Source organism: Scyliorhinus torazame, chromosome 15 (genome assembly GCF_047496885.1).
Source record: "Scyliorhinus torazame isolate Kashiwa2021f chromosome 15, sScyTor2.1, whole genome shotgun sequence".
NCBI lineage: Eukaryota > Metazoa > Chordata > Chondrichthyes > Carcharhiniformes > Scyliorhinidae > Scyliorhinus > Scyliorhinus torazame.
Window position 1 is genome coordinate 59,716,942 of NC_092721.1, and position 26,517 is coordinate 59,743,458.

Consider the following 26,517-nt stretch of genomic DNA (forward strand, 5'->3'; position numbering starts at 1 on the left):
GTTTCTTCAACAGAACTTTCCAAATTCACTACCTTTAACACCTTGACAAACAAGGGTAGCCGATACACTGGCTTACTACCATCGCCAAGTCACACACATCATGACTTGGAAATGTATCACCATTCCTTCACTGTCACTGGCTCATAATCAGAAACTCCTTTCCCAACAGCACCACCTGGACTGCAGAAATTCAAGAGGCAACACACTACCACCTTCTCAGGGACAATTAGACATCCCCATTAAATGCTGGCCTTGTCAGGGATGCCCACATCCATTGAAGGAATAGAAAAAAAAGCAAGTAAGACAATTGCCATTCATGTCAACATCAGCATTGTGCAACCTCTGCATAAATGACAGTAGGTGCTACCTAGTAGCAAGCTCACATTAACTCAAAGAAAAGAGACTTCTATCACATTTTGGTACATCGGGATGTTGTAGATTTACCTACAAGTCTTCTAAATTTCTTACAACTTATCAGTTAACTGAGCAACAATCACGACAGCTAGGGGATCACTTCAGAACAGCACAAAAACTAAGCTTATTCAGAAGATTATTACTGGAAATTAGTAAATTCAGTAGAACACAGTGAGCACATGCACTCAAGCAAAATAACGAGATATTAACCAATTATATATGATGTGAGTTCGGGCTGCATGGTGGCACAGTGGTTAGCACTGCTGCCTCACATCAAGGACCCAGGTTCGATCCCGGCCCCGGGTCACTGTCCATGTGGAATTTGCCCACTCTCCCCATGTCTGCAACCCAAAAAATGTGTAATAATAATTTAATAATAGCTTATTGTCACAAGTAGGCTTCAATGAAGTTACTGTGAAAAGCCCCCAGTCCCCACATTCCAGCGCCTGTTCGGGGAGGCCGGTACGGGAATTGAACCCACACTGCTGGACTTGTTCAGCATGACAAGCCAGCTGTTTAGCCCACTGTGCTAAACCAGCCCCTCGGGTAGATGGATTGGCCACGCTAAAATTGCCCCTTAATTGGAAAAATATAATTGGGCAATCTAAACTTTAAAAATATTTTCTATGATGAGTTCAGGGATATATATTGGCTCAGCCACTGGAAGGGCTCCTTTACGCTTCCTCGCCATAATCACATGGCTCTAGCCGAAGTGTCTGAATTGAAAGGTGGTACCATAACGGTGCAGAAATCTTTAAATGCTACATTGGAGTGCTGCCCTAAACATTTCACTCTTGGAACGTGACAACACAAATTTCTAACTCAGAGCTATGAATGTCACTGTCTGGCAAAGTCTGACACACATCCTGTCGATATGAAGTCATTAATGCCCAAATAAATATGTAAATGCGATCTCACATTAAAAACATGTTGGAAAAGAACCTCTGACAATATATTTCTAATTATGCACTCCGTCTTGGTGTGGAGTTTGAACCAATAGCCTTCTGAGTCAGAGGCAGGGCATTGCTAATGGAGGCAAGCAGCTACATTGCAAGTATGAAGATGTACCTTGTAAGTATTTGTAAAAGTCTGATACTTGATTTTCCTTTTATTGTCGCATTTGTTACAGAATCTGCTTTTAATTCTATTTATTTCTCTTCCAATTTTCTGCTCTGTTCATTACTGAGTGCTGAATTTGGTGCATTTGAGTGCGATAGTGAGAGTTTGGTGACCGAGGGAGTATAAGGCTTCATTTTTATCTAAAGTTTAGTCTTTCTTTTATTTAGTTAATTAACTTAAAAGTTGCTGTTTGGTTTAGAAGAAGGTGAATTTTCAATAAGCTTTAAACCGGCTTCTACTTGTAGGCACTTTCAGCTGGAGCTTGTTAATTAGTTAATTGGATTAGGCCAGGTTTTCAGAGGCTAGATTCACAGTATAAAAGTGATCCCCTACAGTGCAGACTTTGTTTGCACTGCGTGCTGAATTTGGTGCATTTGAGTGCGATAGTGAGAGTTTGGTGACCGAGGGAGTGAGGTGAGGAGGGAGTAAGGCGCTCCTTTCATTTTGTTTCCGACATTTCCGCAAAGAGTGAGAATGGAGCCAGGAGTTCACAGAGAGTGCAGCTGACTGGGAGCAGGGTCGGAGGGCGGAGATCTAGTTAGTCCACAGGGCAGCTATATTCTGTCAGGTAAGAGGGGATGGAGGCTAGGCCAGTTGCATGCTCCTCCTGTAGGATGTGGGTGGTGAGGGATACCACCGGTGTCCCCACTGACTATACCTGCGGGAAGTGCACCCAACTTCAGCTCCTCAAAGACCGTGTTAGGGAACTGGAGCTGAAGCTGGATGAACTTCGGATCATCCGGGAGGCAGAGGGGGTGATTGAGAAGAGTTACAAGGAGGTAACCACACCCAAGGTACAGGACAAGAATAGCTGGGTTACAGTCAGGGGGAAAAAAACAAACAGGCAGAAAGTGCAGGGATCCCTCGTGGCCGTTCCCCTTCAAAACAAGTATACCGTTTTGGATGCTGTTGGGGGGATGACCTACCGGGGGAAGGCCCTAGCGGCCAGGTCTCTGGCACTGAGTCTGGCTCTGGGGCTCAGAAGGGAAGGGGGGAGAATAGAAAAGCAATAGTTGTAGGAGATTCAATGGTTAGGGGAATAGATAGGAGATTCTGTGGTCGCGAGCGAGACTCCCGGAAGGTATGTTGCCTCCCGGGTGCCAGGGCCAGGGATGTCTCGGATCGTGTCTTCAGGATCCTTAAGGGGGAGGGGGAGCAGCCAGAAGTCGTGGTGCACATTGGTACCAACGACATAGGTAGGAAAAAGGGTGTGGAGGTAATAAACAAGTTTAGGGAGTTAGGCTGGAAGTTAAAAGCCAGGACAGACAGAGTTGTCATCTCTGGTTTGTTGCCGGTGCCACGTGATAGCGAGGCTAGGAATAGGGAGAGAGTGCAGTTGAACACGTGGCTGCAGGGATGGTGTAGGAGGGAGGGCTTCAGGTATTTGGATAATTGGAGCGCATTCTGGGGAAGGTGGGACCTGTACAAGCAGGACGGGTTGCATCTGAACCAGAGGGGCACCAATATCCTGGGAGGGAGGTTTTCTAGTACTCTTCGGGAGGGTTTAAACTAATTTGGCAGGGGAATGGGAACCGGATTTGTAGTCCAGCAACTAAGGGAGCCGATATTCAGGACGCCAAAGCGTGTAATGAGGCAGTGGGGAAGGGAACACTGACAAAGGAGAGTACTTGCAGGCACGGAGAGGGGTTGAAGTGTGTATACTTCAACGCAAGAAGCATCAGGAATAAGGTGGGTGAACGTAAGGCATGGATCGGTACTTGGGACTACGATGTGGTGGCCATCACGGAAACTTGGATAGAAGAGGGGCAGAAATGGTTGTTGGAGGTCCCTGGTTATAGATGTTTCAATAAGATTAGGGAGGGTGGTAAAAGAGGTGGGGGGGTGGCATTATTAATTAGAGATAGTATAACAGCTGCAGAAAGGCAGTTCGAGGAGTATCAGCCTACTGAGGTAGTATGGGTTGAAGTCAGAAATAGGAAAGGAGCAGTCACCTTGTTAGGAGTTTTCTATAGGCCCCCCAATAGTAGCAGAGATGTGGAGGAACAGATTGGGAAACAGATTTTGGAAAGGTGCAGAAGTCATAAGGTAGTAGTCATGGGTGACTTTAACTTCCCAAATATTGAGTGGAAACTCTTTAGATCAAATAGTTTGGATGGGGTGGTGTTTGTGCAGTGTGTCCAGGAAGCTTTTCTAACGCAGTATGTAGATTGTCCGACCAGAGGAGGGGCAATATTGGATTTAGTACTGGGTAATGAGCCAGGGCAAGTGATAGATTTGTTAGTGGGGGAGCATTTTGGAGATAGTGACCACAATTCTGTGACTTTCAATTTAGTAATGGAGAGGGATAGGTACGTGCAACAGGGCAAGGTTTACAATTGGGGGAAGGGTAAATACGATGTTGTCAGACAAGAATTGAAGTGCATAAGTTGGGAACATCGGCTGGCAGGGAAGGACACAAGTGAAATGTGGAACTTGTTCAAGGAACAGGTGCTACGTGTCCTTGATATGTATGTCCCTGTCAGGCAGGGAAGAGATGTCGAGTGAGGGAACCATGGTTGACAAGAGAGGTTGAATGTCTTGTTAAGAGGAAAAAGGTTACTTATGTAAGGCTGAGGAAACAAGGTTCAGACAGGGCATTGGAGGGATACAAGATAGCCAGGAGGGAACTGAAGAAAGGGATTAGGAGAGCTAAGAGAGGGCATGAACAATCTTTGGCGGGTAGGATCAAGGAAAACCCCAAGGCCTTTTACACATATGTGAGAAATATGAGAATGACTAGAGCGAGGGTAGGTCCGATCAAGGACAGTAGCGGGAGATTCTGTATTGAGTCTGAAGAGATAGGAGAGGTCTCGAACGAGTACTTTTCTTCTGTATTTACAAATGAGAGGGGCGATATTGTTGGAGAGGACAGTGTGAAACAGATTGGTAAGCTCGAGGAAATACTTGTTAGGAAGGAAGATGTGTTGGGCATTTTGAAAAACTTGAGGATAGACAAGTCCCCCGGGCCTGACGGGATATATCCAAGGATTCTATGGGAAGCAAGAGATGAAATTGCAGAGCCGTTGGCAATGATCTTTTCGTCCTCACTGTCAACAGGGGTGGTACCAGGGGATTGGAGAGTGGCGAATGTCGTGCCCCTGTTCAAAAAAGGGACTAGGGATAACCCTGGGAATTACAGGCCAGTTAGTCTTACTTCGGTGGTAGGCAAAGTAATGGAAAGGGTACTGAAGGATAGGATTTCTGAGCATCTGGAAAGACACTGCTTGATTAGGGATAGTCAGCACGGATTTGTGAGGGGTAGGTCTTGCCTTACAAATCTTATTGAATTCTTTGAGGAGGTGACCAAGCATGTGGATGAAGGTAAAGCAGTGGATGTAGTGTACATGGATTTTAGTAAGGCATTTGATAAAGTTCCCCATGGTAGGCTTATGCAGAAAGTAAGGAGGCATGGAATAGTGGGAAATTAGGCCAGTTGGATAACGAACTGGCTAACCGATAGAAGTCAGAGAGTGGTGGTGGATGGCAAATATTCAGCCTGGATCCCAGTTACCAGTGGCGTACTGCAGGGATCAGTTCTGGGTCCTCTGCTGTTTGTGATTTTCATTAATGACTTGGATGAGGGAGTTGAAGGGTGGGTCAGTAAATTTGCAGACGATACGAAGATTGGTGGAGTTGTGGATAGTAAGGAGGGCTGTTGTCGGCTGCAAAGAGACAAAGCAATGGCAGATGGAATTTAATCCTGATAAGTGTGAGATGATGCATTTTGGGAGGTTTAACAAAGGGACCTTGGTGTAAAAGTCCATGGCTTCCTGAAGATGGCAGCACAAGTAGATAGGGTAACGAAGGCTGCATATGGAATGCTTGCCAGGACATTAGCCAGGACATAAAATATAGGAGCAGGGAGGTGTTGCTTTATAAAACATTGGTTCGGCCACAGGTGGAAGGGATAGTGTGCGCTGTCTTGGTTGCCACACCATCGGAAGGACGTGATTTAACTGGAGATGGTGCAGCGGAGATTCACCAAGATGTTGCCTGGGGTAGAAAGTTTCAGCTTTGAGGGCAGACTTGATAAGCTGTGTTTGTTTTCCCTGGAGCAGAGAAGGCTGCTGGGGGAAATCTAATAGAGGTACACAAAATTATGAGAGGCATAGATAGGGTAGATTGTAAGAATCTTTTCCCCATGGCAGAGGTATCTGAGGGCATAGGTTTACGGTGAAGAGTAAGTGGTTTATTGGGGACCTGAGAAAACATTTTTTCACCCAGAGGGTGGTGGAAATATGGAACACACTGCCCGAGAGGGTGGTGGAGGCAGTTACTTTTGCAACATATAAGAAGCATCTGGACAAGCAATTAAATTGCCAAGGCATAGTGGGCTATGGACCAAGTGCTGGTAAATAGGATTCGTATAGATTAGTATTTGATGGTCGGCATAGACATGGTGGGCTGAAGGGCCTGTTTCTGTGCTGTATGCCTCCAAAATGGGAAAAATCACATGACCTCAGCCTCATCAACTTATCTGTTGCAGATGCATCGATCAACGAAAACACTGATAGGAGTGACCACTGTACAGTCCTTGTGGCTGCAAGTCCCTTTATCATACTGATGATACTTTCGTTTGTGTTGAGTGGCACAGCAGCTCAAAACTGGGAAGTCAGGAGCCATTATGTACAATCAGCAGGAGCAGCATTGCATTTAATCACAGTCTGTAACTTCATGGCTTGCTATACCCCTCACTTTACAATTAATAATCAAGCCATGCGAACAAATCTGGTTCAGCAAGTGTGGTAGAGCATGTGAGGAACAACATCAAACATAGCTAAAAATTAAGTATCAACCCCGGGTAAAGCTACAACACAAGGACTATATTCAAGCTAAACAGCAAAAACAGAATGCTATAGACCAGTCATTTTCAAACCCAGGGATGCGACCGGCAGGTGGGTCGCAGGCAGGTGTCGGGAGGGTCGCGGGGCCATGCGCTGCGGTTTTCCCGATCGCGGGACCATACGTCGCGGCATTCCCAATCGTGGGGAGAAGTGCCCAATGACACGTCCAGCTTTAAAAAATTTTGGCCACCACCAGCTTTCAGAATGCCTGCCGTTCCGCAAATGCGTGTCCCCTCAGCAAGTGAGCAGGCCCGGAGCCCAGCGGGCAGAACACCCTCTCCTGACGTCAGCGCGCTGACCCAGGAGCAGGTCACGTGCACCTTAGGCTGACATCATGTGCTCTGGGCACAAGAGAGATTCCTCCATTTTGCAGCTGCCAGCACTGCTGGTGTGATCTCCAGGGCCTCTGGTGAACAACCCATGAAGAAGCTGAAAACAGGAACAAAGCAGCAAAAGGTTGTTTACTTGAGGTGTGGGTTTATTAATTGTGCCACTGCAAATCATGTATGTTATATGCAGGGGAACACTGGCAAATGAAAGTTTAAAACCCTCAAAATGTCAAGGACATTTGAAAACTGGCGAGTTCAAGGACAAACCTCTTGATTTTGTTCAACAGATGTAGTGAAATCTTAAATCATCAGCTGAAGTTATCAGAAATATAACATTAAATAACAAAGCAGGTGAGATTGTGAGTACCAAGCAGGCTCACCTGTCACATTAAAGGTAAATGGAAATGGTGGGTCGCGAAGGTCGGCCGGTTGGCAAAAAATGGGTCCAGTACAATAAAAAGCTTGAAAAACACTGCTTTAGACAGAGCCAAGTGATCCTACAGCAAATGGATAACATCAAAACTCTGTAGTCGAGGCAGCACGGTGGCGCAGTGGGTTAGTCCTACTGCCTCACAGCGCCGAGGTCCCAGGTTCGATCCCGGCTCTGGGTCACTGTCCATGTGGACTTTGTACATTCTCCCCATGTTTGCGCCTGTTTCGCCCCCACAACCCAAAGATGTGCAGACTTGGTGGATTGGCCACGCTAAATTGCCCCTTAATTGGAAAAAAATAATTGGGTACTCTAAATTAAAAAAAAAAAACTGTAGTCATGGTACACCCAACCATGAAATGTGGATAATTAAACAACTAACCGGAAGTCTCCAGAGGTTTTCCAATCAGCGCCCAGCATGCATGCAGTAAAGCGGTGTGGGGGGAGGAGACTATGAGTAGTAACAATGCAAGAACCACAGGGGCTGGTTTAGCACACTGGTTTAGCACACTGGGCTAAATCGCTGGCTTTTAAAGCAGACCAAGGCAGGCCAGCAGCACGTTTCAATTCCCGTACCAGCCTCCCCGAACAGGCGCCAGAATGTGGCGACTAGGGGCTTTTCACAGTAACTTCATTGACGCCTACTCCTGACAATAAGCGATTTTCATTTTTTTTTTCATTAATTTGTTATTGTGATTTCCAGAGTCCGAACTAAGAGTCCAATTCAGGGGTTCATTCATGTACGTGCACGTGTTCAGCTGGCTGAAGACCAGAGTTACAGATTTTTCTTTATAGTTGGTGATGATACTGCAAGATGAAGTTCATACACCAGAGACTGGGCCAGTTCTGGAGGTGATGGTAGAAAATCTTCTGGTAGAGACAGGCTTTGAGGAGTTGTCATTCAGCCTGGAGTCCTGCTTCTTGGTGTTCAGCAGACTGGGGGGCCAAAACTGTCATGTTAAAACTGCGCAAAATGCCAAAGGCTTGGGTCATGTGATGTCGTCCATTAATGGGTTAATTGCAGCTTAACACTCAGTTTCTGGACTTCTGGCCAGAATCCATTCGGAGGTAGATAAGATGCCAATTTGTGTGTCTTCTGTGATCTGAAATTTTGATCCCTTTCTTTGGGAAGCCAGTTCATGTGCACTTCTTCTACTTTTGTTGATTACAAAGAGTCTACAATGAGGTGCAAGATTCCAAAGGCTGAATATCGAATTCTTTTGGTCTTGTAACGCCTGTTGGCAGTTTCCAGAGCAAAGAGCCATGCCGTGGTCATGTGACTGGTAACAGACATCTTTTCTGATTCATCAGAATGTCCATTTTCTAAAAATGGCAAAAGAATGTCCACCAAAGTGAGGCACTGCCCTTGCATCCAACCACTAAGTCTCTTCATGCTTCCAAAGTCAAGTTCAGGAATTTCCATGCCCACTGATCTACAGGTTACTTTCTAAAACTTTCTAAAACCATTGAAAAAATGTAATCCTTTCAGTCCAAAGATATGCAGGTTAGGTGGATTGACCCCGCTAAATGGTGTGCCAAGGTTATATGGGTTTATGAAGATAGGGTGGGGGTATGGGTCGAGGTAGGGGACTCTTTTGAGGGTTGGTGCAGACTCGATGGGCCAAATGGCCTCCTTCTGCACTGTAGAGATTCTATGATTAATTTTCTCCTCAGAAAGAAAATGGTCTGGATAGGCTACTAAAAGTATCATCTAAAAGTTTCAAAAACCACAAGTCGAATCTGGATAAGCTACTAAAAGTATCTAAAAGTTTCAAAAACCACAAATACTTAAAATGCCAACACACATTGTGGAATTGACTGCAGAGATCAGCGAGCCTGGTTAACAATTAAACAATGTTTTCTCTGGTGAGCAGGAGTTCTGGTTTTCTAATAAATGGTGAGGCTCTCAGCAAGTGTATATAATGAGACAATTCAGCTGGCCAAGTAGGGAGGGCCACTTGCAGGCTTCTGACAGGAAGATGACTGCATCTTTTTAAAGGCAATTCCAAATGTTGTACAACCCGGAATGGGGTGGGATATCCCAGAATCGGGACCTACCCATTATCTTGAAAGGGGTTCCCACGTCAATCTGACTCAAGTGAAAATCTAGAAACTGTGTTTCGCCACAGATACTACCCTCTCTGCTCAGTTGTCCCAACATTTTTGATGATTTCAAATTTCCAACAGTAATTTGCATTTGTTAAATTCCTCACTGGCTGGAAACATACTTGACACAAAGGAAAATGATTATGCTTGTTGGAGGCCCAACAATCTTCAGCTGCTTTAGTAACATTCTCTCCCCATGTCACTGATTAAACTGAAGATGGTTGGGAAGATGAGGAAAATGTTTTCATCCAAAGGATTGTGGGAGTCTGGAACTCATCACCTGAAAGGGTTGTAGAAGCAGAAATCTTGAACTGAAAGGTGCCTGGAGAGGCACCTGAAGGACCGTAATCTGCAGGGCTACGGACCAAATACTGGAAAGTAAGTTTAAGTTCATTGTGCCTGTGCCGGTCAGAAAACGATTCAATGAGCCAAGTGATTTCTTCCTTTGCCATAAACTTTCTATGATTCTAAGGCAGAAAGGAAGACTGAGCGGGAATTTTAATAGGATGAAATTGAACCATGGCACAGTTTGTAGCACTCTCATCTCAGTCAAAGGGTTGTGTGTTCAAGTACCACTCCAGGACTTGGGCAAAACGTTCTAGACTGGCACCCCAGTGCAGGATTGAGTGTTGCATTGTCGGAGGTGCTGCCATTTGGATGATAAGTTAAACTGTCTATTATTTCAGGTGGACATAAATGATCCAAGACATTATTTCAAAGAATTGCAGGGAAGTTATTCCTGGTATAAAAACTGAAAATGCTGGAAATACTCAGCGGGTCTGGCAGCATTTGTGGAGAAAATAAACAGTTAACATTTCAGGTCTGAAAGTATTCATCAAAATTCCTTATCCCGAGTTATCCCTGGTGTCCTGGCCTATATTTATTCCTTAAGCAACATCATAAATACAGATAATCGTGTTTGTGTGCACAAAATAGCTGCCATGTTTCCTACATTACAACAGTGATGACAGTTCAAAGGTACTTTAGTAGCTGTAAAGCACTTTGGCGCATCCGGTGGTCATGAGCAGCACTGTACCAATACAAGTCTTTCTTTTTGGACATGGAGTAGAGGATTGGATGAGCTGACAGGATGGGAGGCAAGCGACAAAGGCATTGAAATAGTTGAGTCTAGAGATGTCAAAGGCGTGGATGAGTGTTTCAACAGCAGATGGTATGAGCCAACCAATTGATGTTTTTACAGTTTTTCTAGTTATCATCCCAAAGGTACAAGTGAAGGTACCCATTATTTTTCCTGTATTTGATTGGCAATATGAGCGTTTACCTTTCACAGTCACAGCCAATGGTAGTTCTCCCTGTAAGTCTCTGGAAAGAAAGTCTGTTTCCATTAATTTATTTTGGTCATAAAATCTTACTTGTGGTCCTTCTGTGAGTTCATCAAGCACAGCCAAAACATCATTCTTCCATTGTCCTATTGTACTCTCACCAAACTTTCCTCCAGAAGCACCACATCCCGTATAATCAAACCTTAAAGAGACAAAAACAACTGCTGTAAGGTTTCAAACTGCCAGCTTATGAATCACTTTAAGAAACAAAATTAGGGCAAGTTATATCCACAGAGATGTCAACCTAGCCCAGCTCACCAGTCATGAGATAAACTCTTAAAGACCATGGGTGGGATTCTCCATCCCGCTGCACCAGTTTTCTGGTGTGGCACGCCCCCGCCGGCAGCGGGAATCTCCTTCCCGCCAGCCGGCCAATGCGGTTTCCCATTGTGGGTAGCCCCACGCCGTCGGGAAATCCTCGGGTGTGGGTGCTCTGCCGGTGCAATGGAGAATCCAGCCCCATGAGTTGCTATTTTTCCCTCCCAAACATAAATATAAACAGACAGTTAACTTACAGACCTCTAAGTGGCAGATTTAAATCTTTACCAAGCCGGAGCATTTTACAAAACTTTATTAATGCACCTGAAAATATTTTACAAAATGAAAAAATCCTACCTGTTATCCCTCTATGACTATAGCCCCACCAGAGGAAGGGTTCACCATCACATTTTTCTGTTAAGAGGCCAGTGAGCGAAAGCAAAAGATACTAGATGCATAACTCAGACCTCATAGTTGCTGGATGCCAGCCAGGGACAGGAAAAGGGTAAAATAGAAAATGCTGGAAGTATTCAGCATGCCAAGCAGCATCTGTGGAGATAGAAACAGTTAACATTTCAGATCAGTGACCGTTCATCAGAAGCTGTGGCGAAAATCACAGACCTGAAACATTAACTATTTCTCTCCACAGGTGCTGCCAATCCTGTTAAATATTTCCAGCATTTTCTATATTTATACATTAACAACAAATGTGAGGAACTCTTGACTTCTTTAACACAAAGATTGAGACGATGCTATCAGTTACCTCAGCCATCTTGCTCCATTCCCAGTCCACCGGACCAAACTTACTCCAAGATTCTCTGGCCAAGCTCAGAACTTGCAACTTTCCCCACTTTCCGCCTATATCCCCTCTTGGTCCCCTCTGAGGTCATAGCATCCGAGAAACCTACCTGATGTCCCCTCGACAAAATTCTCATTAAACAGAGGACCATTTTACTTTCCTCGCTGGCTATGTTAGTTGTTAGTGTTGATAACTCTCTCTCTACTCAGGTAAAATCTGCCAGTCCTACAAATTAGCCATTATCATTCTTCGCCTCAGAAAAATCAGTCTCATCTTCTCCATTCTTGCAAGCCAAAGCCAATCTCCAACTTCTCTTCCTCCCAAAGGTCCCTAAATGTGTTGTCGCTTCCAAAATCCATGTCCATCTTTCCCAGAACTCCATGTTCAAATCCCTCCAATCAGGCTTCTATCCTTGACACAGAACTGAAATGGTTAAGGAAAATCCCAAGGCTTTTTACACCTACATAAAAAGCAAGAGGGTAGCCAGGGAAAGGGTTGGCCCACTGAAGGATAGGCAAGGGAATCTATGTGTGGAGCCAGAGGAAATGGGCGAGGTACTAAATGAATACTTTGCATCAGTATTCACCAAAGAGGAGGAATTGGTAGATGTTGAGTCTGGAGAAGGGTGTGTAGATAGCCTGGGTAACATTGAGATCCAAAAGGAGGAGCTGGCCAAAGGGATAGGGAGCATGCAGGTGGGGAAGGCACCGGGGCCGGACGGTTTCCTGGTCGAATTTTACAAAAAATATGTGGACCTGTTGGGCCCGTTGCTGGTTAGGACCTTTAATGAGGCAAGGGAGGGGGGGGAGCTTTGCCCCCGACGATGTCCCGAGCACTGATCTCCTTGATCCTGAAGCGGGACAAGGATCCCCTGCAGTGTGGGTCTTACAGGCCGATTTTGTTGTTAAATGTAGATGCCAAGGTGCTGGCGAAGGTCTTAGCCCCGAGAATTGAGGGTTGGGTGCCGCAGGTCATCCATGAAGACCAGACGGGGTTTGTGAAGGGGAGGCAGTTGAATGCGAATGTGCGGAGGCTCCTGAACGTTATTATGATGCCGGCGAGGGAGGGGGAGGCGGAGATAGTGGCGGCGATGGAGCTGAGAAGGCCTTCGATAGGGTAGAGTGGGGGTACTTGTGGGAGGTGCTGAAGAGGTTCGGGTTTGGAGAGGGGTTAGTCAGGTGGGTTAGGCTGTTGGACGAGGTCCCGATGGCAAGTGTGGCCACGAAAAAGAGATCTGAGTACTTTTGGTTATATGGAGGGACGAGGCAGGGGTGTCCTCTGTCCCCCCTGCTGTTCGCACTGGCGATTGAACCCCTGGCTATGGCATTGAGGAAGTCGAGGCACTGGAGGGGGCTGGAGCATAGGGTGTCGCTCTCTGCGGACGACTTGCTGCTATATGTGGCGGACCCGGTGGGGGGAACCGCAGGTAATGAGGATCCTCAGGGAGTTCGGGGATTTCTCAGGGTACAAGCTCACCATGGGGAAGAGCGAGTTGTTCGTGTTTCACACAGGGGACCAGGAGAGGGGGATTGGCGAGCTCCCACTAAAAAGGGTGGAGAGGAGCTTCAGGTATTTGGGGGTCCAGGTGGCCAGGAGCTGGGGGGCCCTATATAGACTTAATTTCACGAGGCTGGTGGAGCAAATGGAGGAAGAGTTTAAGAGGTGGGACGCGTTGCCGTTGTCCCTGGTGGGTAGGGTGCAGTCAGTCAAGATGACGGTGCTCCCAAGGTTTTTGTTCCTGTTCTAGTGCCTTCCCAGTCTTATCCCCAAGGCCTTCTTTAGGCGGGTCAACAGGAGCATAATGGGATTTGTGTGGGCACGCGGGACTCAGAGGGTGAGAAGGGTGTTCCGAGAGCAGAGTAGGGATAGGGGGGCTGGTGCTGCCCAACCTCTGTGGGTACTACTGGGCCGCCAATGCTGCGATGGTGCACAAATGTGTGGTGGAGGGGGAGGGGGCGGCGTGGAAGAGGCTGGAGACAGCGTCGTGAGTGTACGAGACTGGAGGCGCTGGCAACGGCGCCGCTGCCGCTCCCTCCAATGAGGTATACCACGAGCCCAGAGGTGGCGGCCTCCCTCAGAATTTGGGGGCAATGGAGGTGGCACAGGGGGGAAGTGGGGTCCTCGGTGTGGACCCAATATGGGGGAATCACCCGTTTGTCCCAGGGAGAATAGATGGGAGGGTTTATGGGGTGGTACAGAGCAGGTATAAGAAGGTTGGTAGACCTGTTTGTGGATGGGAACTTCGCGGGCCTGGGTGAGCTGGAGGAGATGTACGGGCTCCCCCCGGGAAACACCTTTAGGTTTCTACAGGTAAGAGCATTTGCCAGGCGGAAAGTGGTGGAATTCCCGCTGCTGCCACCACACAGTACAGGACAGAGTGCTCTCGGGGGTGTGGGTTGGAGAGGGGAAGATTTCGGCAACATACCAGGTGATGCAGGAGGAGGAGGAGGCCTCGGTGGAGGAGCTGAAAGGTAAGTGGGAGGAGTTGGGGGAGGAGATCGAGGAGGGGACGTGGGCAGATGCCCTAGGGAGCGTGAACTCTTCCTCTTCATGCGCGAGGCTCAGCCTCATACAGTTTAAGGTGCTGCACAGGGCACACATGACCGGGACAAGGATGAGCCGGTTTTCCGGGGGTGAGGACAGGTGTGTTAGATGCTCAGGGAGCCCAGTAAACCATACCCATATGTTCTGGGCATGCCAACGCTGGAGGAATTCTGGAAGGACGTAGCGAGGATGGTGTCGAGGGTGGTAGGATCCAGGGTTAAACCGGGCTGGGGGCTCCCAATATTTGGGGTTGCAGAGGGGCCAGGAGTGCAGGAGGCGAAAGAGGCCGGTATTCTGGCCTTTGCGTCCCTGGTAGCCCGGCAAAGGATTCTTCTTCAGTGGAAGGATGCGAGGCCCCCAAGTGTGGAATCCTGGATCAACGATATGGCGGGGTTTATTAAATTGGAGAGGGTGAAATTTGCCTTAAGGGGATCGGTGCAAGGGTTTTTCAGGCGGTGGCAACCGTTCTTAGACTTCCTGGAGAACGGTAGACAATGGTCAGCAGCAGCAACCCGGGTCGGGGGGGGGGTTCTATTTTATTGTTTGTCTATACTGGGGGATCTGAGGGGGTGTATATATTTGCTATGTGTTTCGGCGGGTGTTAATATATTATTTATGTATAGGGGGGAGGGGGGCACTGGGTTGTTTTGTTTTGTTTTGTATTTAATTCTATTGGGTTCCTTTTACATTTTGTTCTTGATATTTTGTGAAAACTTTAATAAAATTGTTTTTTTTTTAAACTGTCTGTTTTTTAAAGGAAAAAATGGTACCTGCCTCTAGCAGCTCGTTCCAGATGCTCACCATCCTCTGTTGAAAACATTTCCCCTCTGGTGTCTTTTGTATGTCTCCCCTCTCACCTATGCCCTCTATTTCTAGACTCCTCTCCCTTTAGAAAACTGAACATGCCACACCGTTTTGCATTCCTATTGTTTATGACACAAAGTTCGAGTGGGCAAAAGAAAAACTGCAATTGGAATCACAATTATATTGTAAAATGTTGATTTTCTTTTACATTTGAGACAGTACTTAACACTGCAACAAGGCATACAGAGAAAGATGCACCCCAGAGGGGGAAATATCGTGGGCGGTATTCTCCGTCTTTGAGGCTAAGTGTTGCCGTCGATGCAGAAGACGTGGACTTCCACGACAGCAAAACCGGCGCCGCATCTGGACCGACTCAGCTACTGTTAAGGGGTTAGCACCAGCGCAACGTGGAACACAATTGATTCCAATAAGAAAAATTAGCTGGTTTCAGAATTAACACTCAGAAGGCTCACAAGCTGAAGCGCATATATACATTGCATCCCATACACACACCATCCCAGCCAAAAAGATAGCAGCAAGATGCACGGCCCCACGTTTCGCGGAACCAGAGCTTGAGACCTTCCTGGACGCCGTGGAGGAGAGGCAGATGACCCTGTACCCCGGCTCAGGAAGAAGGCTGCCTGCCGCCGCCATTCGTTGTGGGCAACACCGTCCGGACGAGCCAGCATTGCCAGAAAAAACTGCATGCACTCCTCAGGGTGGCTAGGGTGAGTAGGGAGCACTGTGACCAGCTACCCATCCCTTGGGCTGCATGCGTTGGTCTGTCTAACACTGTTGCTTTCTGTTTACCCCTCCCCAACCCCAGGAGAAGGCCGCCCATAACTGGGAGTGGGAGAACACAGGAGGGGGACCACTGGACCTGTGCTCCCGCACAATGGCAGAGCAGTGTGCCCTGGTCGGCGGTTTGGAGGAAAGGGAGATATCCGGAGTGGAATTCGACATTAAGGAAGTGAGACCCTGCTTAGTTCCCCATGACACGTGTGTCAACCTGCCCCCCCCCCCGCCCAACACCACCCTCAGCAAATCCCCCACCATCCCCCAACCCACAGTCTAATCATGCATCTTGCCATGCCCAGGCAGGTTTCGGGCTTCTGGAACGGAAAGTCCCATTGATTGTGGAGAGGCAGTCGCAGAGCCAGCGATGGTCTGAGGGCTTGTCGGCGAGCATCCAGCACCTGTAGGTGCAGTTGGAGCACTCCAACCGTGTGCAGCAGCAGCAGGAGGTGGGCCACTCGCACGGATGGGGTCCAAGGTGGAGGTGATGGTTTTGGCTATGGGATCAGCATGTCCAAGACCTGGGGCATTCTGTGCAGGTGCTGGCCGTGGCCCAGGACAGGGTTGCCAACTCACAGGCTCGAATGTGCCAGAGCAGAGCCACCTGGAAATTGCAGCGGCGCTCCTGAGCATGGCCGAGTCACAGCGGCATTACCCAGGCGCTGGCCGACTTGGCACACACACACAGGGAGGTGGCACAGTCACTAACCAAACAGCAGTTGGACCCATCCAGATCCGGTCGCTGAGAAGAGGTCCTCCAACGGGGACCCAGGCTGTCAGGAATCATCGAGTGTGCCAGGATGAAGGCATCATGCACTGCCCGGGTATTGGGCGCAGATGTGTCTGATGCGCAGCTGATGGTCACGTATCAGCTGCATGTTCGAGTGGAACCCCTTTCGGTTTATGTAGAGCAGCCTGTCATCTGCAGATGCTCTTAGGGGGACATCCATCCCATCGATCACCCATCGATAGCTGCGAATTCCACTGCCTGGGCATCCTGGTGGACTTGGTCCATACTGAAATGAATGTATTGACTGCCTGGGTATATCGTGCCTCTGTGATGGCACAAATGCACCTGTGCACCAAGATCTGCTAAATCCCGGACAGATACCCAGTCAGCGGTTGCACAGACGTTCAGGGTGACCCTCACTTTGACGACCACTGGGAGTAGGTGTCCTCCAGTGATACCAGTTGCGCCATCATCTGGCAGATATGACATACTGTCTCCCTGCTCAACCGGCGTCTTTGACGACATGCCTGGTCCGGCAGGTCCTCGAGTGACAGGTGCTGCCGGTACACAGGAGGTCTCATGCGCCGCCTCCTTGGCACTGTCGTGTTGGGTGTTCCGCTATACAAACAAACCAACACGGTTGTAGATGGTACAACTCTGTTTTATTATTCTTGATAACAACTGTTAACTTCTGGCTGTGGTTCGTACTTCACCAGCTAACCTGTGGACCCAGCCCTATCACTATCTTAGTGAGGCACTCAGCATATGGTGCATGTCTGAGTGGCACGCTGTGAGCTCTGTGCTCTGAGCTATCTCCTGCTGGAATGAGCGGGAACTGTGGTGTTCCCTGTTTTATAGTGCGTGTGCTCTCACTGGTGATTGGCTGTGATGTTGCGTGTGTGTTGATTGGTCCGTTGATCTGTCCATCAATGTGTGTGTGTGCGTTTGCACCATGATATGTTTATATGAATATTAAGACATCCCCCCTTTTCAAAAGAATATGTGCCTATATGGTAATAAATATTGGTGTGTACTGAGTGCAGCTGAATATGTGTGCGCAATATTTACAACATGTGCATGAGGCTAAACTATGTACATAGGAAGGTGTCAGGTGCAACATAGCAACGAGGTTGTACCATAAACAAAACAAGTGCAATCATCAAATATCGAAAGAGAACTCCTGGAATGACAAAAAGAGAACCACATTAACATTGCATAACAATTCAGTGAGTCCAATGTGCAACAGGCTCATAAGTCCAGCCTAGTAGGTGGGAGACGAATTCAGGTTGACCGCCTCAAGGGTGGGTCAGGATCCACCGGCTGAGGAATGTGCCTGGCCACGGGCGATATAGGAATAGGCATAGTGGCAGGAAGCTCCACGAAGTCGACATCAGGGACAACAGGAGGGTGTGGCACCAGTGCATGATCACAAAGCGAGCGTGGAAGCAGTCGAAGGGCCCACCGATTACGCCGGCGAATGGAGCCATCAGGCATGCGAACCAGGAACGAGCGGGGAGCCAGGCAGCAGAGAACTTCGGCAGTTGTCGATCAGCCTCCCTCTGGTAGGTGTATGCGGACATTGTCTCCAGGCGCCAAGGCAGGAAGATCAGTTGCCCGAGTGTCATGTGCCACCTTTTGCTGAGCACGCTGCTGTCGTATCCTTTGCATTACTGGAGCATGGTCAGGTTTAGGAACATGAATGGACGGTACAGTGGTCCTGAGGGCACGACCTATCAACAGCTGGGCTGGTGAGAGGCCTGTGGACAGTGGGGCTGAGCGATAGGCCAGCAGTGCTAAACAGAAGTCAGATCCGGCATCAGCAGCCTTGCAGAGGAGCCGCTTCACGATATGGACGCCCTTTTCTGCCTTGCCATTTGACTGGGAATGCAGAGGGCTGGATGTCACGTGTGTGAAGCCATACGAAGCGGCAAAAGAAGATCATTCTTGGCTCGCAAAACAGGGCCCATTGTCCGACATGACGGTAAGCGGAATGCCATGGCGAACGAAGGTTTCTTTGCATGCTCTGATTACAGCTGATGATGTTAAGTCGTGCAGGTGTAGGACCTCCGGATAATTTGAAAAATAGTCAATTATGATGACGTAGTCCCTGCCGAGCGCATGCAAAAGGTCCACACCCACCTTCGCCCAGGGGGACGTTACCAACTCATGGGGCTGAAGCGTCTCAGGGGGTTGCGCCGGCTGAAACCTTTGGCCGGTGGGGCAGTTGAACACCATGTTGGCGATGTCGTCGCTGATGCCCGGCCAGCTTCTCGGGACCTCCGCCTACACTTTTCAACCCCGAGATGGCCTTCGTATAATTGTTCGAGGACCAGCCTGTGCATGCTGTGTGGGATCACAATCCGGACTAACTTTAGGAGGACACCGTCAATGATGGCCAAGTCGTCCCGGACATTGTAGAATTGTGGGCACTTCCGTCATGTGGCGCATCACACGTTGTAGAAGGGGGTTAGCCGCAGTCTCACGCCGAATACGGGCCAGACTTGCATCATTAGCTGGCAGATTGGCCGATGTGAAGGCCACATGCGCTTTGCCCTGACAGACGAACCCCCCCGATTCGGGCAGTGTGCTCACTGCTCTGGACAGGGCATCCGCAATAATGAGGTCCTTTCCCGGGGTGTAGACCAGTTGGAAGTCGTACCTCCGGAGCTTGAGCAGAATGCACTGGAGGCGAGGGATCATCTCATTAAGGTCCTTTTGTATGATGCCGACCAGGGGGCGATGGTCTGTTTCCAAGGTGAACGGAGGGAGACCATACACATAGTCGTGGAATTTATCTATGCCGGTTAACAAACCCGGCCACTCCTTCTAAATCTGCGCATACGCTGTTCTGTGGGGGTCATGGCCCGCGAGGCATAGGCAACCGGGGCCCATGATGCAGTGTTATCCCGTTGCAGGAGTACCGCCCCAATGCCGGACTGGCTGGCATCAGTCGAGATCTTTGTATCTCGAGTAGTGTCGAAGAACGCCAATACCGGGGCTGTGGTGGGCTTGATCTTGAGCTCCTCCCATTCCTTCTGGTGTGCGGGCATCCACTGGAACTCCGTAGTCTTCTTCACCAGGTGGCGAAGAACCATTGAGTGGGAGGCAAGGTTGGGAATAAACTTCCCCAGGAAGTTGACCATTCCGAGAAAGCGGAGCACTGCCTTCTTGTCTGCCGGCTGCGGCATGGCTGTCATAGCTGTCACTTTGTCTGCATCCGGACGCACCCCTGACCGGGATATGTGGTTCCCCAGAAACTTTAGCTCAGTTTGGCCAAAGAACACTTGGCTCGGTTGAGGCGCAGGCCGTGTTCTCGTATCCGAGCAAATACGCGCTGGAGATGACTTATGTGCTCCTGTGGTGTGGTGGACCAGATGATGATGTCATCAACATAGACGCGCACCCCTTCGATGCCCTCCATCATCTGTTCCATGATTCGATGAAACACCTCGGGTGCCGAGATGATGCCAAACGGCATCCTATTGTAGCAGTACCTGCCAAAGGGAGTGTTGAAGGTGCCCAGCTTCCTGCTGGACTGATCCAGTTGAATCTGCCAAAAACCGTTTGAGGCATCAAGCTTTGTAAAAATTTTAGCCCGGGCCATTTCGCTTGTGATCTCTTCCCGTTTGGGTATGGGGTAGTGTTCCCTCATGATGTTATTGTTCAGGTCTTTCGGGTAGATGCAGATCCGGAGTTCGCCAGAGGGCTTTTTTACGTACACCATGGAGCTGACCCATGGCGTGGGCTCCGTGACCCGGGAAAGCACGCCTTGGTCCTGGAGATCCTGCAGCTGTTGCTTGAAGCGGTCCTTGAGTGGTGGGTGGATGCTACGAGGTGCCTGAATGACCGGGGCCTGAATGACCGGGGTGGCATCCGGTTTGAGTCGTATTCTGTAAGTGTAGAGCAGTGTGCCCATGCCCTCGAAAGCCTCCTGGTTGTGGGTGAAGAGCGAGTGGAGCTGTGCCCTAAAGTCTGCATCCAGGAAATCGGACGTGCCTTCTGGAGACAGAGTGTGTACCCGCTGAACGAGGTGGAGAACCTTGCACGCCTGTGTACCTAGCAGGGAGTCCTTCGAGGATCCAACTATCTCAAAGGACCGTGTGGCTGTGTGTGAATGGTGTGTAACCTCGAGCTGGCAGGATCCCATGGACGGGATAACATTCCCGTTGTAATCGACCAACTGACAGTGGGATGGCCGAATCGGTGGTTTGACCTTCAAGGAGGAGAAGGCTGACCATGCAATGAGATTGGCGGAGGCACCAGTGTCTAAACGGAATGTGATTGGTGATTGGTTGACCGTTAGGGTGGCACACTATTCATCACCTGGATTAACGCTGTGCACTGGCATCGGCAGGTGGGTCCTACTTGGGGACATACGATTTCTGTCAATTACCGCAACGCAGGAGGCTTCCCGGTCGTCGGTATCACCGGTCTGTACATCGTCAGGGTATGACTCGGTGTATGGAGGCTGAATGGCCCGCACGTCCCTGCGAGGCTGGCGGAATTGGGGAGCATTGGCAGGTTGAGCTGCTCGACAGCAGGCAGCGCAGTGGCCCATCTTGCCATAGCGGAGGCATTGTCGATTGTTTGCTGGACATTGCCGCTTTAAATGTGCGGATCCACAGTTGCCGCACGTCGTGACGTCATGGTGTTCGTTGCGCCACCGCACATGTGAAGTTCGGTCCTGCGTAGAGCGCGCGTGTCACATCCCTCTGCGTCGACGTCTCTTTTGGCGCGTACAAACGCGGGAGGCCGTGGAAAGCACGCAAAACCCTCGTCCGGGCTGCGGGCCGGGAGGAACCCTGCCGTGCCGATTCGGCCGCCTGGAATTGGGAGTACCGGCTGGTCGCATTTTCGTGGAGGACGCAGGTTTCGATGGCGGTGGCTAGGGTGAGGCTCTTTATTTTGAGGAGCTGCTGGCGTAGGGTGCCCGAGATGACCCCAAAAACTATCTGGTCCGGAATCATGGAATCGGAGGTGGCCTCATAGCCGCAGGACTGTGCGAGGATTCGGAGGTGTGTCAAAAAAGATTGAAAAGATTCATCCTTACCCTGCAGGCGCTGCTGGAAGAGGTACCTCTCAAAGCTCTCATTCACCTCGACGCTGAAGTGTTGCTCAAGTTTTAGAAGGGCCGTCTTGTACTTTGTCTTGTCCTCGCCTTCCGCGAATGCCAGGGAGTTTTAGATGTGGATGGCGTGTTGCCCTGCCGTGGAGAGGAGGGCGATCTTCCTGCTGTCCGATGCATTCTTCCTGTCTGTGGCTTCTAGGAAGAGCTGGAAGCGCTGATTAAACAGCTTCCTGTTGACGCCGAGGTTTCCTGCGATTTGGAGCGGCTGCGGCGGGCTGATGGTGTCCATGGCGCAGGATGGCGGATCTCTGAAGATGTGCAGGTAGGTCTCACAGTTGCTGGGTTCCAATCCTGGTACTATGTCGTGCTGGGTGTTCCACTATACAAACGAACCAACACGGTTATAGATGGTACAACTCTGTTTTATTATTCGTGATGACAACAACTGTTAACTTCTGGCTGTGGTTCGTACTTTACCAGTTAACCTGTGGACCCAGCCCTAGCACTATCTTAGAGAGGCACTCAGCACATGGTGCATGTCTGAGTGGCACGCTGTGAGCTCTGTGCTCTAAGCTATCTCCTGCTGGAATGAGCGGGAACTGTGGTGTTCCCTGTTTTATAGTGCATGTGCTCTCACTGGTGATTGGCTGTGATGTTGCGTGTGTGTTGATTGGCCCGTTGATCGTCCATCAATGTGTGTGTGCGTTTGCACCATGATATGTTTATATGAATATCATGACAGGCACCTCCTCCTCCTGTTGGGCGGCCGGCTCTCCATATTGGGCGGCTGCCTCCTGTTCCTCTAGGGCCCGCTCCGCTGCTGCAACTTCCTCTTCCTCGAACAGTGCCAGCTCATATAGTCGCAGTGCACCCCCCAGGGTTGAATTCCAATATCCATCATCTGCAGGTGGTGAAAAGTTGACATGTTAGCATGGTGCGGACCCTGTGCCCAACCAGGTCCAACGCCCCCGGTTAGCACTGCAGACTCTGCCCTCGCATGTCACCCCCCCCCCCCCCCCACACCACCATATACCCGCACCCCTGGCCCCGTCTGTGCCCGGCAGCGTGAGGGCGTCCAGTCCTGACGCCTGTTCCTGCTTGCCAGCAGTAAGCTCTGAGGCCCCACAGGGGCTACAGTGAGCATTGCCCTTAGGTGGCCCACCCGATTCCCCACCGGCGGGTGTCGGCCAGGTTGGGGGCACCCATACAGCCAGTGTCACTCTGCAGAAGCAGGGGCCAAGATGGCTGGTCAGTGGGGTGCGCAGCAAGATGGCTGCCTTGCAGACCAGGGTAATGGCAGTCCTGAAGACCGTGGTTGGACACTGCCCAAGTCCCGTGGGGGATCATCCCAGCCACAAGGCCTGTTCCCCTGTCACCCCCTTTCCCAGCCCTGGCAGGGTCCCCCAGCCTTAGCAGGGTTCCGCACTCCAGCCAGTGACCAGCCCGGCAGCCCACGGTCGCTCTTCTCTGTGTCCTACCTCCTCTCTCTCCCTCAGCAGCCACAACGCCGGTTTCACGGTTTTTAAAAGCACAAGTGAACCGCACCATCAGGAACTTGTCCCATCGGAGGCAGAGAATCGTCGAGGCCCCAGAAAATACCAGGTCAGGCCCGCTAGTGACATGCAAATGGTGTTGACTGCAAATGCATTCCAGACCGCTGACGGGCAGTCGAGGTGATGGAGATTTGAGATTTGGCGTCAAATCGGCGCCCGCCGTGATTTTGCTGTCGGAGCCTATTCTCTGCCCAATCCCGTTTCCCGATTTCAGCCCATGGAGAATTCCGTCCAGTGTATCTGAACAGTAAATTGAAAATAGCTGTGCATCCATTTCAGAGTAATATGCATTCAATGCAATTAAACAATTAAAAACCTCAGTAAGAGTTTCTATTGTAATTTTTCTATAAAGTACCTTATGAATGAATGCCCAAGTGATTTGCAGTATTTCTCAATTGCAATTGCTTTATTTGCCATCATAGTTGAGGCAAAACCAGGCAGGAAAATGACTCCTGGGTTTCTGCCTTTCGTTTTACTGTATGCTAATTTAGGTTGACCTGGACGCACTAGGTATTTGGTTGATTTCCTGCGGCATCCTAAAATAGCAAAACATGGATCAATATACAATCTTTACACTGGTTAGACACAAATGAACTCAAATGCATTGATAAATAACATTTAACTGGACACCGGGTCACTCTTCCTGGTGAAGAAGAGAAGGATGAGCATACCCCAGCCAGTCACCCCACAGATATTTTGCCAGACAGGGGAACTAGGGATGGGGTGACAGGCGTTGGTGAGGCTGCAATGCGCCTCTCAGGACCCATTTAAGGAGGCTTCCCCCCATCCCTTGCCCACCAGCAGCCTGTGCAGTAAAAGCTGCTGGGCTGCACGCTTGGTGTTAGCGTTCTCCCTCCCCCTCAACTCCCCCCCCCCCACCCCGGGTTTAATCACAGCAGCAGGGGATGAGGACATTAAGTAGCCATTTAATTGACCACGTATGGTCCTGAATTGGCCCACGAGTGACTGGAGAATTTTCCATACTTATTCTTACTTGATAGACCATCTCAGATGCATAAAATAGAGGGAAAAATTTATATTTTCCCATAAAGTTTCCTTCTTAAGCATCATAGAGGTTTACAGCATGAAAACAGACCCTTCGGCCCAACTTGTCCATGCCGCCCAGTTTTTAACCACTAAACTAGTCCCAATTGCCCGCACTGGCCCATATCCCTCTATAACCATCTTTCCCATATAACTGTCTAAATGCTTTTTGAAAGGCAAAATTATACCCGCCTCTACTACTGCCTCTGGCAGCTCGTTCCAGGCACTCACCACCTTCTGTGCGAATAAATTGCCCCTTTGGACCCTTTTGTATCTCTTCCCCCTCACCTTAAACCTATGCCCTCTAACTTTATTCTCCCCTACCTTTGGGAAAAGATGTTTACTATCGACCTCATCTATGCCCCTCATTATTTTATAGACCTTTATAAGTTCACCCCTAAGCTTCCTACGCTCCAGGAAAAAAAGTCCCAGTCTATCTCGCCTCTCCTTATAACTTAAACCATCAAGTCTCGGTCGCATCCTAGTAAATCTTTTTCTTCTTGCATGGATTCTACTTGCATTCTAAGTCTTTTTTCTTTCAGCTATTTTCTCTCATTGTTCTCTCCAACTCCTAATACCCACTTCCTCTCGTAATACAAGAGACTGCACCTCTCTCTTTTTTTTTAAAATTGTACTGAACACAAAAGGTCTGGATTTTGCAGTCAGCGGCCAAGGAGCAATGTGCAACATGAAAAGCCCCCACCATGTCGAAGCTCCAAATGTAACTTTGAAATTAAAATTACCAATGCTATCTAGCAACAGTGCAAGCAGCAGGCAGGATCCTGAGCCAATCAGATTGAAGAATTCTCACAGGGAAAGAGAAAATAAACAGGGAGAAAGAAGGGAGCAAAAAAATGTTATTATTCACATTTTATTAATGTAAAAGAGGGCAGCACGGTGGCGGGCACTGCTGCCTCACGGTGCTGAGGTCCAAGGTTCGATCCCGGTTCTGGGTCATTGTCTGTATGGAGTTTGCACGTTCTCTCCGTGTTTGCATAGGTTTCGCTCCCACAGCCCAAAGACGTGCAGGCTAGGTGGATTGTCCACGCTAAATTGCCCCTTAATTGGAAAAAAATGAATTGGGTACTCTAAATTAAAAAAAAAAAATTAATGTAAAAGAAAAAAAAATAAAGACTGGGGCAAATATAAGGAGAAGCTTAAATATCACAACTTTAAAAATGTTTTTTTTTTAATTGATGGAAGTTTTAAATGTTCTTGAGGGAATGACACTCATCATGTGTAAAAAATATTCCAGGGCTGGAAATGTTGTTCCAGAGTAATTATGGCTTTGTATGCCATTTAAAACTCAGTCACTCCTCATTCAATAGGTTTAGCATTTTACATGTTTTTCCAGTGACAGTAGTGTGTAAAAAGCTGGTGATCACATTAATTCATTGATTCTGTGTTGATTACATCTGCAAAGACTGCAACAATGGTATAGCACAGCATCACTGACAGCAACTTCCGAGCTTTTACATTTAGCTATGCAAGTGCAGACGCCAGACGTTGCTGTCAGTTTTACACAATGATGCCAGTGAATACTGATAGCTTCACTGTCTTTACAACTGAAAATGCTGGGTCCTGTACTTATACACCCATGACCTGCTATGGTACTGCTTACAAATAACATGTGCAGATTCCTAGCATTTACAACAGTTCTGCTGCAAGCTAAACAAGCACAGCAAATTTACTCAAACAATATTTAATATACCTTTTTTGAACATAGTGATAGATACAAGGGGCGGGATTCTCCGACCCCCCGCCGGGTCGGAGAATTGCCGGGGGGGGCGACGTGAATCCCACCCCGCCACCGGCAGTCGAATTCTCCGGCGCCGTTTTTTTGGCGGGGATCACGTCGTGCCGATCGGGGGCCATTGGCAGTGTGTCCCCCCCCGGCGATTCCCTGGGCCCCGATGGGCTGAGCGGCCGCCCGTTTTCGGCCGGTCCCGCTGGTGTGAAATACACAAGGTCCATACTGGCGGGACCGGGCTCTGAGGGCAGCCTGGGGAGTCCTCGGGGGGGGGGGGGGGGGGGGGGGGGGGGCGGTGGACACGGGGGGATCCGCTCCCGGGGGGCGGGGTCCCCCATGGTGGCCTGACCTGCGATCGGGGCCCACCGATCTGCGGGTGGGCCAGTGCCGTGGGGGCACTCTTTCCCTCCGCGCCGGCCTCAGTAAAGCTCCGCCATGGGCGGCGCGGAGAAGAAACCCCCAGTGCATGCGCAGGGATCACGCCAGCAGTTCTGCGCATGCAACAGAACACGATGGCACTCCCGCGCATGCGGCAACTGCCGCCGGCCGGCGGCCCTTCGACGCGATGCCAACCACTCCAGTGCCGG

At 49.3% G+C, this 26,517-nt stretch overlaps 1 protein-coding gene across 3 annotated transcripts in view; it reads right to left on the minus strand.

Moving 5' to 3' along the window:
• Nucleotides 1-26,517, minus strand: part of LOC140391608 (palmitoyl-protein thioesterase ABHD10, mitochondrial-like) — a 74,537-nt gene that overhangs the window by 34,962 nt on the left and 13,058 nt on the right. For 2 of the 3 annotated variants that reach the window (XM_072476266.1, XM_072476268.1), the window contains exons 2-3: nt 23,492-23,672; nt 10,616-10,727 (exon numbers count right to left, since the gene is read on the minus strand). In XM_072476266.1, the coding sequence (XP_072332367.1) occupies nt 10,616-10,727; nt 23,492-23,672 (293 nt within the window). The remainder of the gene's footprint in view (nt 1-10,615; nt 10,728-23,491; nt 23,673-26,517) is intronic. The other variant, XM_072476267.1, reaches the window with a different exon arrangement.